This window comes from Melanerpes formicivorus, unplaced genomic scaffold (assembly GCF_026170545.1).
Source record: "Melanerpes formicivorus ecotype bairdi unplaced genomic scaffold, bMelFor1.0.p_v2 SCAF_30, whole genome shotgun sequence".
NCBI classification, from domain to species: domain Eukaryota; kingdom Metazoa; phylum Chordata; class Aves; order Piciformes; family Picidae; genus Melanerpes; species Melanerpes formicivorus.
Window position 1 is genome coordinate 8,648,006 of NW_027142382.1, and position 16,090 is coordinate 8,664,095.

Genomic DNA, 16,090 nt, shown 5'->3' on the forward strand with positions numbered 1-16,090 from the left:
CTCAGGAAGGGCAGCCCTCTCAAGTGGCAGCAGTGATCCTGAGGGCAAAACCCCCACAAACCAACATTTCTTTTTGACCTCAATTGTTTTCTCTGCTGCTTAAGTCTGATATTTCTCCCTCCCCGGCACCATAAGCAGTTTCAAAATGAACTGATGTAAACAGAAAGCAGTATTCATTTAATGCAATTCATTAGAAAGGTCATTATTTTTTTTGTCTTCTTCTACAGTTAGGGCTTGATTAGTTAGAAAATACTGACAGCTCCTTTTTTCTTTTTCCTGTTTTGAAAGGAGAATGAACATGTTTGCTCAGACAGTGGAAGAACATAATGGTGTGGGGGGTTTAATATTTTTTGGTGGTTTTTTTTTTTGTTTTTGTGGTTTTTTTGTCTTTTGTTTTTTGTGTAAAGAAGGTACTATTAAGAGCATAAAGGCTCATTGTACTGCAGTAGCAAATCCAGTACCGTAGCACTTACAGAGGTGGTTTAACAGTGCTTTGGTTCAGAATCAGTGTTAGAAAATAAAGCTTAAAAAAGTTATGACGCAGGATATTTGGCGGGATTTCAACAGCAATTTGTAATGAACATGGAAAGGACTGAGGCATTGGCTTCTTCCCCTTGGCAAAGTATGTTCTTCATTCTAAGCCCCAGGTTTCGTGATCAAGTTTCTCATTTCCATCGATGACGCACTAAGGAGGATTCATCATTCACCACGTCATTGTCGGTGTAGCGATGCTGACACCGTGGTGGAATAAGTAGCAGGATGATCAGTACAAGGAGGATAATTCCACACAGGCTCATGAGAGCATAGGAGGCAATCCACAACACTGGTTCATGGAAAGAAATGCTAGAAACACAGTTGCTTGCAACATCTGCTGTTGTGAAAGGGCCTTCAATCTCAGATACTGGAGAGCCATCAACTTCTGTGAAATTACAGATAGAAAAACATTAAGTCTACAGACATTTAAAACCAAATAACAAAACATTAAGCCTAAATACTTATACATTTCTTTCCCTCCATCATCATACATCTTGGCATACTGTATTTTGTCGTATTTCTCATTGCAATAAAAATGCTGTTACTCCTTGTTTATAAAACGGGAATCTAAAGCATAAGGAGACAGTGACACTCCCACATCTATACAGGCTGTCAAGGAGCAAACGAGACGTTTGAATCAGATCTTCCACAGCCCAAGTTAAAGCCTAAGCCACTGGATCACCATTTCTCTCTGGACTAACCTTTAAGAAATGTTGGTTTAACAGAGATTAAAAATCCTACATCACCTACACTTGGGAACAGGTAAGGGCCTGGGTAGTTTTTGTTTGTTTCTGGCACTGACAAGAACTGGAAGAGTACCTCAGATGAGTCATATCTTCTATGTTTGCCAGGGGTTTAGGCAGCAGCATGCAGGTTCGTTAGTTTCACAGATACCTTAAAGAATTTGTAGCCTAAACACAAGGCTACACAAGGACAGAAAGCAGCACAGATGTTCTTGTGAGTGGAGGTGAAAATTCAGAAGGGGAAGTGAGTCAGGAAAGCTGGGTGACAGCTATCCAGAAAAGGAGAAATTTGGTGAAGACAAAGGGGAATGTCAGGAGTGAGGAGCTAGGACATGAGGAGCAGTGCTCTTGGACAGGGAAGAACTAACCAAGTGCATGAAAACTTGAGATGACAAAGGTAAGGCAAGAAGCATGAAAGGGTTCCCTGCTAGCTCCATTTTTGAACAGCCATCCACCTCGGTAACATCACAGACTGTTACTTGTTTCACCACCACAAAACCACTACTTGTTAAGCCAGTATTTAGTAAAAAGAGTTATGCTGCCCGTGGTTGTCACTGTAACCATGGCAAGCGCAGCAAAGTTCCCCTGAGTTGTGGACAGGGCTATGTGCATTGTAAAAGCAGAGCAAGTGAGTTGCCTAGGGCAACAAACTATTCAGAACATTTGGTATCTGCAGGTGTTCAGCCAGGGAAGGATGGATACCTTTTAGCTTGCTTGGGGCAACCAGGAGACTGCAGTCAGTACTGTTGTGCATTTTAAGAAGTGTTCCAAACAGTTGCAATTCACTTCTCTAGTCAGATACTTTAAGACATACACAGAAGCCTCAGTTTTAACCTTCCTGCTTAATTTACTGTTAGTTTTACATACAGACACACTCTTGCCAAATGGTAAGTGATCTTGCCTGCTCAAAACAGTATCTAGCTGTTTACACAGATCATAGAGATGATTCCTAAAAACATGTTTAATGAGATTAGCATAAAATACCCTTTGTAAGGAAAAGGGGAGCCTGGGTTTAGAAAAGGCAGGAAGGTGGCCTTTTTGTGGAGAACTACATGCAGAACAGGTGGGCTGCTTTATCTGCAACTTACTGGGAGAGATTTCAGTTGGTATTCCATCTCTGCTTTCCCAACACCTCACTATTTTAAGAGTTAAGCCTTATTGGACTTAATTCAACTTAATTGTGGGCTGCTGCTGAGACAGTTCTGCTATGCACTTGCTCCTTCCCCTCACTGCCTTTTTTTGACTGGTGCTAGTGATTGATAGGCTGCAAGCAGTGTCAGGGCAACTCGCTCATCTCATAGAAAATGAGCCTATCATTAACAAACAAACAGAATTCTCCAATGAAGAATTTTCTGTAGGATCACTCGACTGAACCAACCCCTTCTCCAGCTGCAGGTGTAGGAAGACTCCGTTAGTAGGAATGTGCTGTTAGAGCAGACTGGGCGAAACTGAAGCTGTGCTCACAAAGCACCCTAACACTGGTGAATAGCAAACATACTCTCTCAACTCATCAGATGGTAATGGGGCCTCCAGGCCAGGGCCAAACCACCAGACCTATGTTGTCAGCATATCTTTGCCGGGACACTGCTGTTACACAGATATGGTAAGGGAGCTGCACAGCACTGGACAAACTTGTGAAAGACTATCTAGGTCTTTTTGTCAGTATTTAACTTTTTCTGCCTTGCAGTTATTTCTTCTGGACATCTCACCCCCTCACATCATTTCATCTGTCTGCATGAAGTCCTGCAGCAAAACCTAACTAAGCCACATGCTAATGTGAAATGCAAAGCACAAGTATTGCTACTTAGGGATTTAGTATTTTGAGGAGGTAAAAAAAAAAAAAAAGCAGCCTGATTTTCCACCTTGGAGATAGCTTTGAAAATAAATAGTCCCTAATTATTCATTCTTTGGCTTGAGTACAATAATTACTCCTATTAAAAAAAGGCAATCCAAAACTGTTGCCATAGTGGCTGACATTTTAATTTACATTTTGAGAATGTTTGATAGCAGCACAGCCTCTGCTTTCTTCCTTTCAAAAAGAAGTTTTCCCTCACTCTCTTCCACCCCCAGAGAAACTGAGAGGAAATCAAAAGAGGGGAAAATTGCCTAAATTGTTCAAACAAGCTTTAAACAAACAGCCACACGCACTTAGCATATTACACTTTAGTTGAATTACGATATTTTGGCATATTTTTATTAGAACATCTGGTGGTAGCTACCTATAATAAATTCCTGACCTTAAACAAAGGGGATTTTATTCAAAATAGCACTGCTTGAAAAATACTTCCCAACTTGGGTGGTTTAGAAAGGAAGCAAACCTGAAGTTAGATCAAATATCACATAAAACTGTAAAGTGCTGTTTGGAAAGGGCCCCTGGAAGTCACCTACTCCTACCAGCCTGCTACTCGGAGCAGGACCGTCACCATCTCAGCTGCAGCTTTATCCAGCCACGTCCTGCAAAACCCTGAGGATGGAGTGCCCATGATCCCTCTGTCCAATCGCAACTTCCTAGATGTAACTGGTGTACGTTGCCCTGTGTTAAGTAGTTTCTCTTGCACTCATCCTTTCATTCAACTCAGGGCCCATCATAATCTCTGCTTCTTTTTTCCACAGGGCTGCTATTCACTTGGTCCCTTCCCAGACTGTACCAATGCATGATGGTTTCTGCTCAAGGTGCAGAATTTTACACTTCTGTTCACTGCAGTGCTTGAGGTTTTGTCTGTCCAGTCCTCCAAGTTATCAAGGTTCTGGACTGAAGATCTGCTATTCTTCCAAGTTTAGTGCCCACAAATTTGGGTGTGTCCTCTCTCATCACAGTTTAGCACAGAAGCCACTTGTGATTACAGTGCTTGGTGTGTTTCTTCCCTGAAAAATACTCAAGTCTTCTCACTTACTCCAAAAATACTAGAGGGGCAATTCTGCTCGATGCCTAGGTATCATTAGGTTAATACACTGTTACTAACTAGTTGATCTGAACATTTTTTTCTGAAGAAGGTACCTTGTCCAAAACCTTTCACAGGCATCCTGTAAACAGTACATTATCCCTGAAATTGTCATCAGACCACTTGAAACAATTTCTAATTAGTAACAGGCAGCATAGGTCTTAAAGGGTTTCACTTATTGAGGAAAATACAAATTTCTTTTCCTACTATAACAGAATAGCTTCCTGCAGCCATCGATCTAACTCTCCTCACTCTTGGTACATCTTTGTGGTAGTTTAAGGCTGTGCCTAGACAATTTTTCACAGATCTTGAATAGAAAGTGGTAGAATGTAAATAAATCACCAATGGACGTAAAAGGGAGAATAATGATAAGGTCTGAATAACCGCATTGGCCCGGTATCTTATGTAAAGTTAGATCTGTAAACTAACTTTCTCTTTTTTCAGCTTCCTTCACTCTGGCAGATACTAACTGGCTTTGGCTTATCTACTGCTGACCTTGGCTGTGTTCTTTTCTATGGTTAAGTACTAACAAACTACTCTCTGCTCCTCTTGTCCCATGTACCGGGGAGAGGGGAAGGGAGCAGGGAAGGGGAAGCTGTTGGTAGCCCCCTGGTTTTCTTCAGGGAGGGGTTCTTGGTTTTATAAATTGTAAATATATGTAAATATTGTATATTTTGTATATATTCATTGCATTTCATATTTCTAGCTTGTAGTTGTGCTTGTAAATTAATTTGCTTTTCAACTGAGCTGGTCTGGCAATTTTATGTTGGGGGGGAATTTCAACCCACCACAATCCTGGAGAATGAAAATGGTGCAAGGAATATTGTGGGATAAGCCAGTTCTCATCTCTAGCCAAATCTCAATAGAAGCTTGGGAGTTCAATAAATTTAAGGCTTTTAGTTCTGTTCACCTAATTTCTGTATACAGCACATACCCATTTACCATCTTATAAAAACATGGGCTTAAATGTAGTGTTAATCCTCGACTGTAAACAAGAAAGCACAGGTCATTGCAAAGCCACACCAAATGGTCTTTTATAATTCTGTTTCTGAAGATTTATGCCACCAGTAATTCAATTTAATTTATGCTTATGAACAGACTGTAAAGGTCCACATAATTACATTAATATAGTTGCCATGGAGGACATGGCTGGCCTCCACAGGAAGCCAGTTAAGCAGCTTAGTCCCTCACACTGCACTGACTGCTAACCACTCACAGTTGTGGTTTTCTGATGTAAGTAGCGTTAAATATGGAAACCACAAGCTGTAAGAAGTGAATCCAGAATAACTGACACATCCAGCAAAATCTCATCTGCCTCATGTGAGTAGAGTCTGACAAATCAGTGTATCTTGTCTCAGTGGTTTGTGTCATCTGATTTCTCAAGAAGCTATGTTCCCATGATGCTAGGTCAGACATATGCATGAAACATGGACAAAGAAAGGAGGAAATGCATTCTAGCACCAGCTGGGTATGATCATGTGTCAAAGCTAAAGTAAATTCAGAATTCCATTCTATTCAGCAAGCTCAGGTCCTTTCTAGACAAGGCTGGCAGAATACATGGAGTGGTGCAACTCTATGCTTCTATGTAGCAATATTAACATTAAGGTGCTATTGTTGTTCCCTGACTCTTTCTCAACAACGACAAGCTGTCAAAGCAGTTCTTAAGAGCATCAGCTGGCTTCTGTTCCCTGCTGACCACATAGGTCAATATGTTGTCAAAATGCTCCCTCCCCTTGCCATTAATGATGCAGCATGGCAGGAACAGGAGGCTGATCTATGGTTGCTAAAATTTCAGCTAGGAAGCACAAGCAAGAATGAAAGGCAGGAAAACCTGGTCTGCAGTATTTTCCATCCAGATGCATTCAAAATGTGTATTTCGTCGCTGCATGGTACCTCCTAGGAGTCTTCATTAAGCAGCCCACATCAATATACAGAGTTTTTCTCAGCAAGCTCAAGTAAGACAATTTTGAACCCATTAACAATGGAGAGATTAAAAAACAAAAAAGCAAAACCAAACCCAAAAGGCAGCAGCATTTCAAATGCCCTGGAGTTGCAACTCAGCTAGCTAGTATCTCTCTTTTTTTCAATGATCTGGCTGCAGTAAGTACTCAACTACTAACTGCCCTTACAGAAACACTGTCAGTCATAATCCTTTTCTCATGCAAATCTCAGATGATACAACGTGATTCAGGGCACAGACCACTTGTGTTTGGCACAGTGACTGTCATATACATGCACATCCTCCCCTTCTTTTATGTTCTTGTGGTGGTAAAGCAATGTCTCATCAGCAGGGGGAGGCATTTTGGTTTTAGCTACCCTTGGTGAGACAAGAGAAACCACAGCAAAAAGCACAAAAAGTTATTCAGGCAGAAATGATGAGCTTTGACACATTTTCTCAGCAGCTAATTTAAGAAAAAAAAAGGCTTGCTACTTATACTGAAAAAAACTATTTGTTTAGAACCAATACAAACACCTCGGCTCTTAATTTGAGTCCCCTTTTCATCTTAGCTTTTTCTCCAAGTATTTCTGAGAGGCTGAAAAGGCACAATTTACATTAAGAGAAAAGTGGAAGCAAAGTACTTCACTGCACATTGTAAAGTTAATTGAAGAATTAATTTATCTGCAAATCAGAACAGGAACTAGCCTAAAAAGAAGCTGCATTAAGAACAGGGACTCATCTCATGGAACACTTGGGGAAATGGCACACAGACAGATGTCTCAGAAAGAAGATATTGCTCTCAGAGAGAAGAACACAGCTATGATACCCAGAGCTGAGGCTGATTTTACCTCATGCCAGAAGACTGCTCTGTGCAATACAGATTTTTCTTCTTTCTTTCCTTGAAATCTGAATAGCTTGGGTTGCTCATAAGCAACCATACTTTTTCTCATCAGATCAGTGGCAAAGGTCTTTTTCTGAGAGAACAGGTGTTTCATCACTCACAAAGTCCTAAACAGTATTTCTCTTACCTGCACATGGACTCACTGCAAAGCCCACTCTTCTCTGGGCTCTGTCAAATATTACATAGAAGCCTTCCATGACTGTAGCACCAATAACTAGAGCGTTTGTGGAGGAAGAGATGCCAAATCGGTAGCACTGTAGGTTCTCTCCTATTCCAAGGATGGGTTGAATATAAAGCTATTCATTAAAACAAAACAAAACAACACAACAAACAGAAAAACACCAAATTGTGAAAAGCAACACCACACTGTACTTAGAGGTTCAGATATTTTGATTTTCATATTCAAGCATTCAAACTCCACTAGAAATAGAGGATGAATGGGGGCAAATAGATTTCTGCATGTTATTTAAAACTGGTCAAAGCTTACATGTAAAGGTAAAGCTCTTGGATTCCAACCTTATATTTTAACAGAGTCAGCCGCTATGTGAAGGTCAACAGCAAATTAATGAGTGACACTTTTAATTGTATTTTCTATATGGGAAGGATAGTTGAGAAGGATCTTGGGATAGGAACTCAAATTAGAGAATAATTTTACTATAAAAAAAATTATCAGGATTAAATCAATTCAGAGTGTTCAGTGTCAGCTTCAAGGCTCTAGCTTCATAAATTCAAGTCACATTTTACCCCTTGTCTCCTCAGGGAAGATGAAAGATTGCCAAGCCACAAGATCAATACAGAAAAAAAGCTTATCATAAGGCTTTACTATATTTGAAGTTAAAATGTACTTAATAGGTTCATTCTTCCCTTTACTCCTGACCACCCCCTGAAGTGAAAGACTGCATTAGAGGATACTAGCCTGTATTGCAGCCTGGGATGGGAAACCAGAAAGGCAAAATAAAAGTGTCACATTATATTCTAAAAGCTGGTGTGGAATATTAATAGAAGAGAAACCAATCGAGTTACAGCAACTGGTGAAGAAATCACATGGGCTCGTTGCCAGGACTCTCGTATTCACAAGAAGTGTTCCAATGCAGAATGCCACAAAGAACAAATCAATTTGCTTCCCAAAACAAGATCAAGATGAGCATTCTGTATTGACATCTAATGTAGCTAAAGTTTGTAAACAAACCAAAAACTTGCCTATTTTTCCTGACAAATTGAAAAAAGTCCCTCCCAAGTACATGGACTACACTCAGAGGGAAAATGCTTTAGATCCTTTTTGACTTTAGGCTTGACAAGTTTATTTTCCCTATTTAAAATTAGCTTTTTAAAATTTAATTTAAAAAATGTTTCCCTTGCATGCAATAAACTTGTTCTCTATTACTGCTAAATATAGGTCCTACTTTTAAGAGTAAGTGCTTTGTAATAGTAAAACTAAATGCATAAGTGAATAAACAATGAAGGTGGAGACCTGTGGTAGGATAGAGATCCGAAACGACCTACTGGAGTTTTCATCCCTCAAGTAAATGGAGAGTTTGGGAAATAAGGACCAGGGTCTTTCACTGTTATCCCAGCATGCAAGCTGTGAACCAGTCCAGAAACCAGAAGAGAATTCTTGTATCTATTGGAAAAAAAGAGAAAAATGAGGTAAGAAAAAAAATAAAAGGAGGATAGATACATGGCAATGACATACATTTTGATAGACCTTTGTAAATGATCACTACCACTATCCAGTACTCTTGTTTCCATGGAGAAATTCAAGCATGAACACAAGTCTGAAAAAGAGCTTTTTCTTTAAGTATCAAAGCAACACACAAATCAAGGCACATCATAACCTATTGTGACTTGTCTTGGGTTTGGGTTTGTGCCTGGGGCAGGGGATACTGTTGTGTCTCCTGTAAGAAGCCTAGATAAGCTCCCTTGGCTCCAAATCTGGCCAAGGCCAAGCCTATTAGCAATGTGGAAGCACCTCTTCTATAACTCAAGAGAGGAAAAACCTGTTGGGTAAGTTCTTTTGTTTTGGAGAGAAGTGGGACCCAAGACAGCTATGCACAGATCAAGGTCAGCAAGGAGGGAGGAGCAGCCTGTGGTGATGTGGCAGGCTGAACCCTTGCAGTTCATGGTGACTAATGGTGGAGCAAAATCCTGCCTGCAGCCCTTGGAGGCCTCTATATCAGAGCAGGTGGCTACACCCAAAGAAAGCTGTGACTCTGGGGGAAGCCAGTTCCTGAAAGAACTGCAGCCTGTGGAAGAGACTCACACTGGTTGGAGAAGCCCATGGAGGATTGTCTCCTGTGGGAGAGATGCCGTGTTGCATCAGGGGAAGTGTCCTCCCCATGAGGAACATGGAGCAGCAGAAATAAAATGGGATGAACTAATTGCAACTCCAAGTCCCCTGTGCTGCGAGAGCAAGGAGGTAGAGCCTGGAGAGAAAGGAAGTGTAGGGCGAAGATGTTAAGATCTATTTGTATTTCTACTACCTTACTCTGATTCAATTAGTAAATTGGCGTTGGGTTTGTTTAAAGTAAATGGATTTTCTTTCCCCAAGTCTGTCTTTTGCCCATGACCATAACTAGTGAGCGAGCTCTCCCTGGCCTTTGTCTCAGCCCTTGAACCTTTTGTTATATATTCTCCTCATTCCACCAGAGGGGATGGCTGTGTAGAGGCTTGTTGCTGAGTGGGCTTAAACCATGACAACTTGGACATGTGCAAGAGGCAAAAGCAATCTCTGAATATCTCTGACCAAACAGCACCATTCTGAAGCAGCAGACATTAAAAAAACCCAAAACTATTAACAAAACCAAGCCAGGTGAATGTATTATGGAACAATCTCCCTTCCTCACACACTTGGTTTCTTACTCAACTTAAGGTTTTGAAGACAAGAGTTCAGACAAAAATCTCCCACCATCTAAAGGAATCAAGATCTGCTGCAGTCAACTGAAAGAATTATGTCCCTTCCTTTGCCTCCTTTACTACCCTGCCACTCACTACCAGTGCAACTCAACATGCGTTTGAAATAAGGTTGATTAACATTACGTCTTAATATATCCATGGCACTAGCAAAGCAAAAAGCAAACCACCACAGAGCTTGTTTGCCTAAACCAAACATCTAATGTTCATGCTCCCTGAAGCTGATCTCCTGCCAGATCAGAGAAAAAAAAACTCCTTTATTTGAGTACACTGCTTTGTGCCGGTTCTTCCCCACATGAAGCAACATACAAGGCAGTATCTTGTTCTGACCTTGCACAACCAAAGCCTCCCACTAGGGTGAAGGAGAAAGAAGCAATCCAGACTCTCCATTCCCCTCATTTGTCTTTATCTGTGATATGAATTACTTTGTAGATGTCAGTTCATACATTAGCTATATGGCATTCTACATGTGAAAAGTATTCCTCACCCCACATTCCTGCTAATGTATGCACAGTATTAGAGACTTAATACTTCTCACATAAACTCACAATGAGTCACATAAAACTCACATAAACACACAGTGAGTCTTCCCAACACAAAGAGACAGTTTTTACCCTTCAATCTCATGTCTTGGCACGAGATAGAATGCCTCACCCATCACAGCTAAGTCCCAGGCCAGACTTGCTGAAAAATACAGCCACTCTCTCAGTTTTCTCTTGGGAAGTAGAGCTTGTGATCTGAGAAAAACTGCAAGATAGCATGTAGTCTAGAAAGTGCTGCAAGTGCCTACTCTTGATTTTTCAGAAGACTGCTTATTACATTGCATTTCTTTGCCTTAGTTCTGTGCACTGAAGAAATGCATTTGGGAGGAATTTGGATGTAGGATACCTAAAAGGCTATTAAAATGAAGATTTGAGCCTTCCTTTCTTCAAGTTATTAACATAGAATTATATTAATGCTGTGAATAGACATACTGTTCTGACTTCAGCTCAGTGAGGTGTAGTAGCTGCCACCCCTCTGTGGCTCTTCTCTGTTCATCTGCCAAAACCACCGCCCTTCAGACCTGCCAACTTCAAATTGCATCTCTATCTGCTCCCTAAAAGACTTTATTCCAAATAAATAAGGTTTAAAAAATGATCTGCACCACTAAAGAGCATAAAGCTCACAGCCTTGGTTTTTAAATGGAGCTGAATAAAGTAACACATCCCAGCATACCTGAAGGGGAAATGACATCTTGCTGGGAAGACCAGAACAAGCTACTAGGAGCAGGAACTTGTTAACCTGGCTCACCTGTGGTCAGAGAAATGTGTGTGATGACAGCAGATGATTTTGTATTTCAGTGGTACATCGTCTGCCAGAAGCAGAAAGTGCTAAAAATACAGTTGTGATGCCACAGTACAATTGCTAAAGACACCCGTTTTCCTGACATTGCTCCTACACAGCTGGATTCTGATCTTTGTATCTCATAATTACTTTCTTATTTTATAGACTGTCGTCTTTGTTTAGAGCTGTGAAAGTAATTTTTGGTGAGATCTGGATAGACTTAAGAGTTGTGTGAAGAGGAACCTAATGAAATTCAAGGACAAGTGTAGATTTGTACACCTGGGCAAGAATAATCCCATGCACCAATACAGGTTAGGGATTGACCTGCTGGAAAGCAGCTCCATGGAAAAAGACTCCTAGTGGACCGTAAGTTGAGCATGAGAGAGCAATGAGGCCTTGTGGCCAAGAGAGCAACTGGTATTCTGGGGTGCATTAAGAAGTGTGACCAGCATGTCAAGGGAGGTTCTCCTGCCCCTCTACTCTGCCTAGTGAGGCCTCATATGGTGTATTGTGTCCAGTTCTGGCCTCCTCAGTTCAAGAGTGACAAGGAATTACTGAAGAGAGGGCTATGAAGATGATTAAGGGGATATAACATCAGTCTTATGAGGAAAGGCTGAGAGACCTGGGGCTGTTTAGTCTGGAGAAGAGAAGATGAGAGGGTATGTGATCAATGTTTACAAATATCTTAAGGGGGGGTATCAAAAAAGTCTCTTTTCACTGGTGCCCAGTGTTAGGAAGAGGAGTAGTGGATACAAATTGGAACACAACAAGTTCCACCTCAGGAAGAGGAAAAACTTTACTGTGAGGGTGAAAGAGCACTGGAATGAGCTACCCAGAGAGGTTGGGGTCATCTTCTCTAGAGACTTTCAAAACCTGTCTGGATGAATTGCTGTGCAATTTGCCCCAGGTGATCCTGCTTTGGCAGGGGAGTTGGACTCAATGATCTCCAGAGGTCCCTTTCAACCCTTACCATTCTGTGATTCTACGGTGTGTGTGGAAGGAAAGGGCTACAGCAGTGAGCTCTTTGAGATTAAAAAGGAAACCTACAAGAGAGCAGTTGCTTTATGCATTTTTAATAGAGAGAACCAAAAACCCATTAAGCAGAGTGAGTGAGTGGATCCCTTCCAATACCTTATCATCAGTTAACTATTTAGTTGTCATGTGGAAAGCCCTAGTTCAACTGACCTGACCAACATCACAGAGATTGTGGACCACTGTGACCCACTTCGTGGAAAGATGCACAAAGTGCCATTACAAGAGCTCTTTTGTATGTTTCCTTCAATGGACTGAAATTGTTCCAGTCAATGCTTAAAGTGCTTTGCAAAGGGGAAGAAATTTTCAACCCGGGAAGCTGAGCTACATAAGGTAACTGGTACGTTTATTTCAGATACTGGACATCTGCAGGCAGTGAAGAACATTTCATGCCAAATCCCTGCTCTCAATCTGGTAGGAAAAGGATCTCAATCTTGAATAATCAGCATTTAGGCAAATACTTTTGGGCAGGCAGCCAATAGTCCAGCGAGTGCAATTCCTGTGAAATGCAACAATTCCTGGCTGGCTGATTCTGAATCCATGGCAAAAAATTAAACCCATTCACATTAAAATATCTGGAACTTATTCTTCATCTTTAAATTTCTCAGTGCTGTTCAACCAACATTTCTGAATAGTTTTTATTAACCAGAAAATGCTGCTTCAGTTACTTTACACTTGGGAGAAATCCACCATCCCCATGCCCTACTTCTGAAGCCCACTCTATTTCCAAAGAAAGACATGTTTAAATATAAATAATAATTCAGTATCCAAGCTCAAAGGCAGCTTTGTTGATGTAAATAATCCTAATGAATGACATCCACTCTACACAACAATAAGTATTATACTTGGAAAGGAACTGCTTGCAGCAGCAGGTTCTTCTGCTTTATAAACACTCCATTTTGAATGAAAGGACTGATTTTTGCACTCTTAACACTTGGAATCAGAGCAAGAGGGATTATGCCCGTGTTTCAGAAATGCTTAGAACAAAATATTCCACCTTCTCACTATTTCTGATGCATTTCCATAAACACATTTCTTGACTGTACTTGGACACCACTTTTACCTCTTCCCTTTCCCTTTTCACCTTTGCCTTTCTCTTTCCTATTTCCATCACTACCTATAATTTCTGACTTACTAACACAGGTAGGTTAGGAGAGAATTTGCTCTGCCTTGGCTTAAAACTCTATGAATTTCATGGTAGACAGCAAAGATGCCTACTCCTTTCAAAGATGATGTGATGATTTAAGAGGAGTTTAACATTTCAGTCAGCTTTAATGACATTAGCTTACCAGGGACGTGCGAGCTATTGCTTGCACAACAGCACTGAAGACCTTCTGGGGCAGACGGAGGAGCGTGGTTCCGCTGTCTACTATTGCTTTATCAGCGTTATACTAGGGAAGGAGGGGAAAAAAAGGAAAGACATTACACACTGCCACACCTCTCTGTCTCAACTGCTGAAAGCCACTAAAACACAGATTAAAAGAAAAGGAAATTTCCATCTTGCTGCCTCAAAACCTTCACTAAAAAAACAAACCCTAAGCAAACATTTATCTTCATTAAAATCCCAACATTCAGATTAAGAGAAATCAGCAAACTTCAGATACAGTAAACAAAGAATAAGCATTTTAATAGGTATGTATTTTTTCATTAACTCCTTAAAAAATATGATTAATTGGGGGCGTGGGGGAAAGAAAGGCAAGTAGCAGTGGCAGCTGTTTGCATTAACTGCTTCTGTTACCAGCTTAGGCAGTGGGATCAATATAACTGAAAACTGACATGTTTATGTCATAATCATAAGATTTTTTGAAGACATCCAACAGCAAGTGAATTTAAAGAAAATTGGATTGGATGTTTACCAAGTGACATGGGATATCTTTAGTGCAGTGACAAAAATAAACTCCACCAAAACATAAAAAAGGAGCTCTCAGTTATTTTGCTGTTGAAAGAAGGGCTGCTGTAGGCTGCTTAGCAGAGCTGAAAGTAAAGCAGACCAGACACACCCAGAAATACTTCTAAAGAGTGGAGAGAAATATCAAGGTGTAGTGGAGTCTACAAATATAAAATTGCCAGCATCCTGAAAAGGCACCCTTGGAAAAAAGTAGATAGGAGGCACAGCTAAGAGGGTCAGCCACTAACATAAACCCATGCAAAATGCCTGGAGTCACACAATTGCTTGGTGAGGTACTAAGCTCCTGGACTTTCACGCTTTGTACGACGTACTTGCCGCAGGCAGTAACTTGCCTTCTTAAGTCTTCCTGGTTAATGTTTAACAATGCACCATGTGGGGTGCACTGCTGGCAGCTCAGTATTTTTCTCAGACCTGCTTTGCCAGGCTCAAGGCCACGGCTGCAGCATAACACTGGACAGATTCCCAGCATTGAAGTGAAAGGACTACTTTTCCCTGGCAAGGAAAGTAGTTGTCTCTGGTGGTGGTTACAAAGAATGTTCCACTTCCTAAAAAACAACTAGGAGGTGAGAGGGCACATAGTTCATCATCCTATACAGTGAATTACCTATCCTCTGCAAGCCTCTCATCTAGCCAAACTTTAATCATACTAGCTCTGAGTTACTGTTCTTCCTCTAATTTTTTGCAGGAAGACCTCCTTTGATCAAGAAAGGAACGCAGCCTTCTGTACTTGGGATGAGCATACTATGCTAATATGTACAATGTGAAAGTGAGCCCTAGCTCAAAAAGAGCAACAATAACAGGAAACTTTCATAACACTGCTAGATTTTTAAGTGAGTTGTTTTCTGGAAACAGCATGTATTAAACCATTAGTACACAGGCTCCTCTTCAAAAACACATTGACTGGACTTTTTTTTAAGGAGGAGAAGGAAAGCAAACACAAACATTGATGTTAGAGGAGTAATAGTTTTGCTTTCTTAAAGGTGTAACAAGAGAGAGGCCTTTAAATAGATGTTGTTTTCCATATTAGGTTGAAAGACTGTATGATTAACTTAAAATATATGGGAATTTGATTGCCACATTTTGTGTGGAAATGTGCACACATAAGGTCTTTATCACGAATGTAATTTAATTTGTACGAACTATAAAAGCTCAGAATTATTACATCCCAGTTATTTCCAGCTAAGAGAACAAACATAAGATAAAATTAAGATGTCTAATAGAAACAAGGCATGAAAATTATAGAACTGAAATCAAAGCATGAATACCAACAGGCAACAGTGAGCAACAAATAAAACACACGCACACATCCTCCAGAGAAAAAATGAAATAGCTTTGGATTAAAAATTACAACCACACAGTCTCATTAGACTGATTCAGAGATAGCAGAACATTATTCTCAATAAAACCACAATATATACCCAACAGGAATAATATCTGGCAAGGCTGAAGTGAGGAAAAAAAAAGAAAAAGGAAAGAAAGAAAGAAAGGAGGCATAGGATGAGATATTTTGGCAAGCAACCCAGGATGACACCTGCCCACTGCCATCGTGAATGACATGCTTAGATATCTCCACAGGGGTTAATCCAAACATCTTCCCTTTTCTCGCTTTGACTAGAATTGCTTGAAAACCTTTTGATTAGATTTTAGTGTATGACAGCAAACCATAAACTGTAGCTGTTTAAAAACTCTTGTCTCCTGGAATCAATGCATCAATCTTCAGTGTTTAGACACCTTTGTTACAACTGAAACTAGTCAAGAGGCTGACCCTCTCCAAACCACGGCAGCCTTATTTTCAGTGGACCATTCACCTAAGAATTGTAGCTTAGTTCTTAAGTTACTGAAAATATTATCAATGAC

At 40.5% G+C, this 16,090-nt stretch overlaps 1 protein-coding gene across 1 annotated transcript in view; it reads right to left on the bottom strand.

The window, feature by feature from the left end:
* Positions 1–388: 388 nt before the first annotated feature.
* The window catches only part of BACE2 (beta-secretase 2), a 53,230-nt gene continuing 37,528 nt past the window's right edge, over positions 389–16,090 (bottom strand). Inside the window, exons 6-9 of the mRNA XM_068155241.1 lie at positions 13,614–13,715; positions 8,531–8,680; positions 7,187–7,355; positions 389–919 (exon numbers count right to left, since the gene is read on the bottom strand). Coding sequence (XP_068011342.1) covers positions 666–919; positions 7,187–7,355; positions 8,531–8,680; positions 13,614–13,715 — 675 coding nt within the window. The 3' untranslated portion in view covers positions 389–665. The remainder of the gene's footprint in view (positions 920–7,186; positions 7,356–8,530; positions 8,681–13,613; positions 13,716–16,090) is intronic.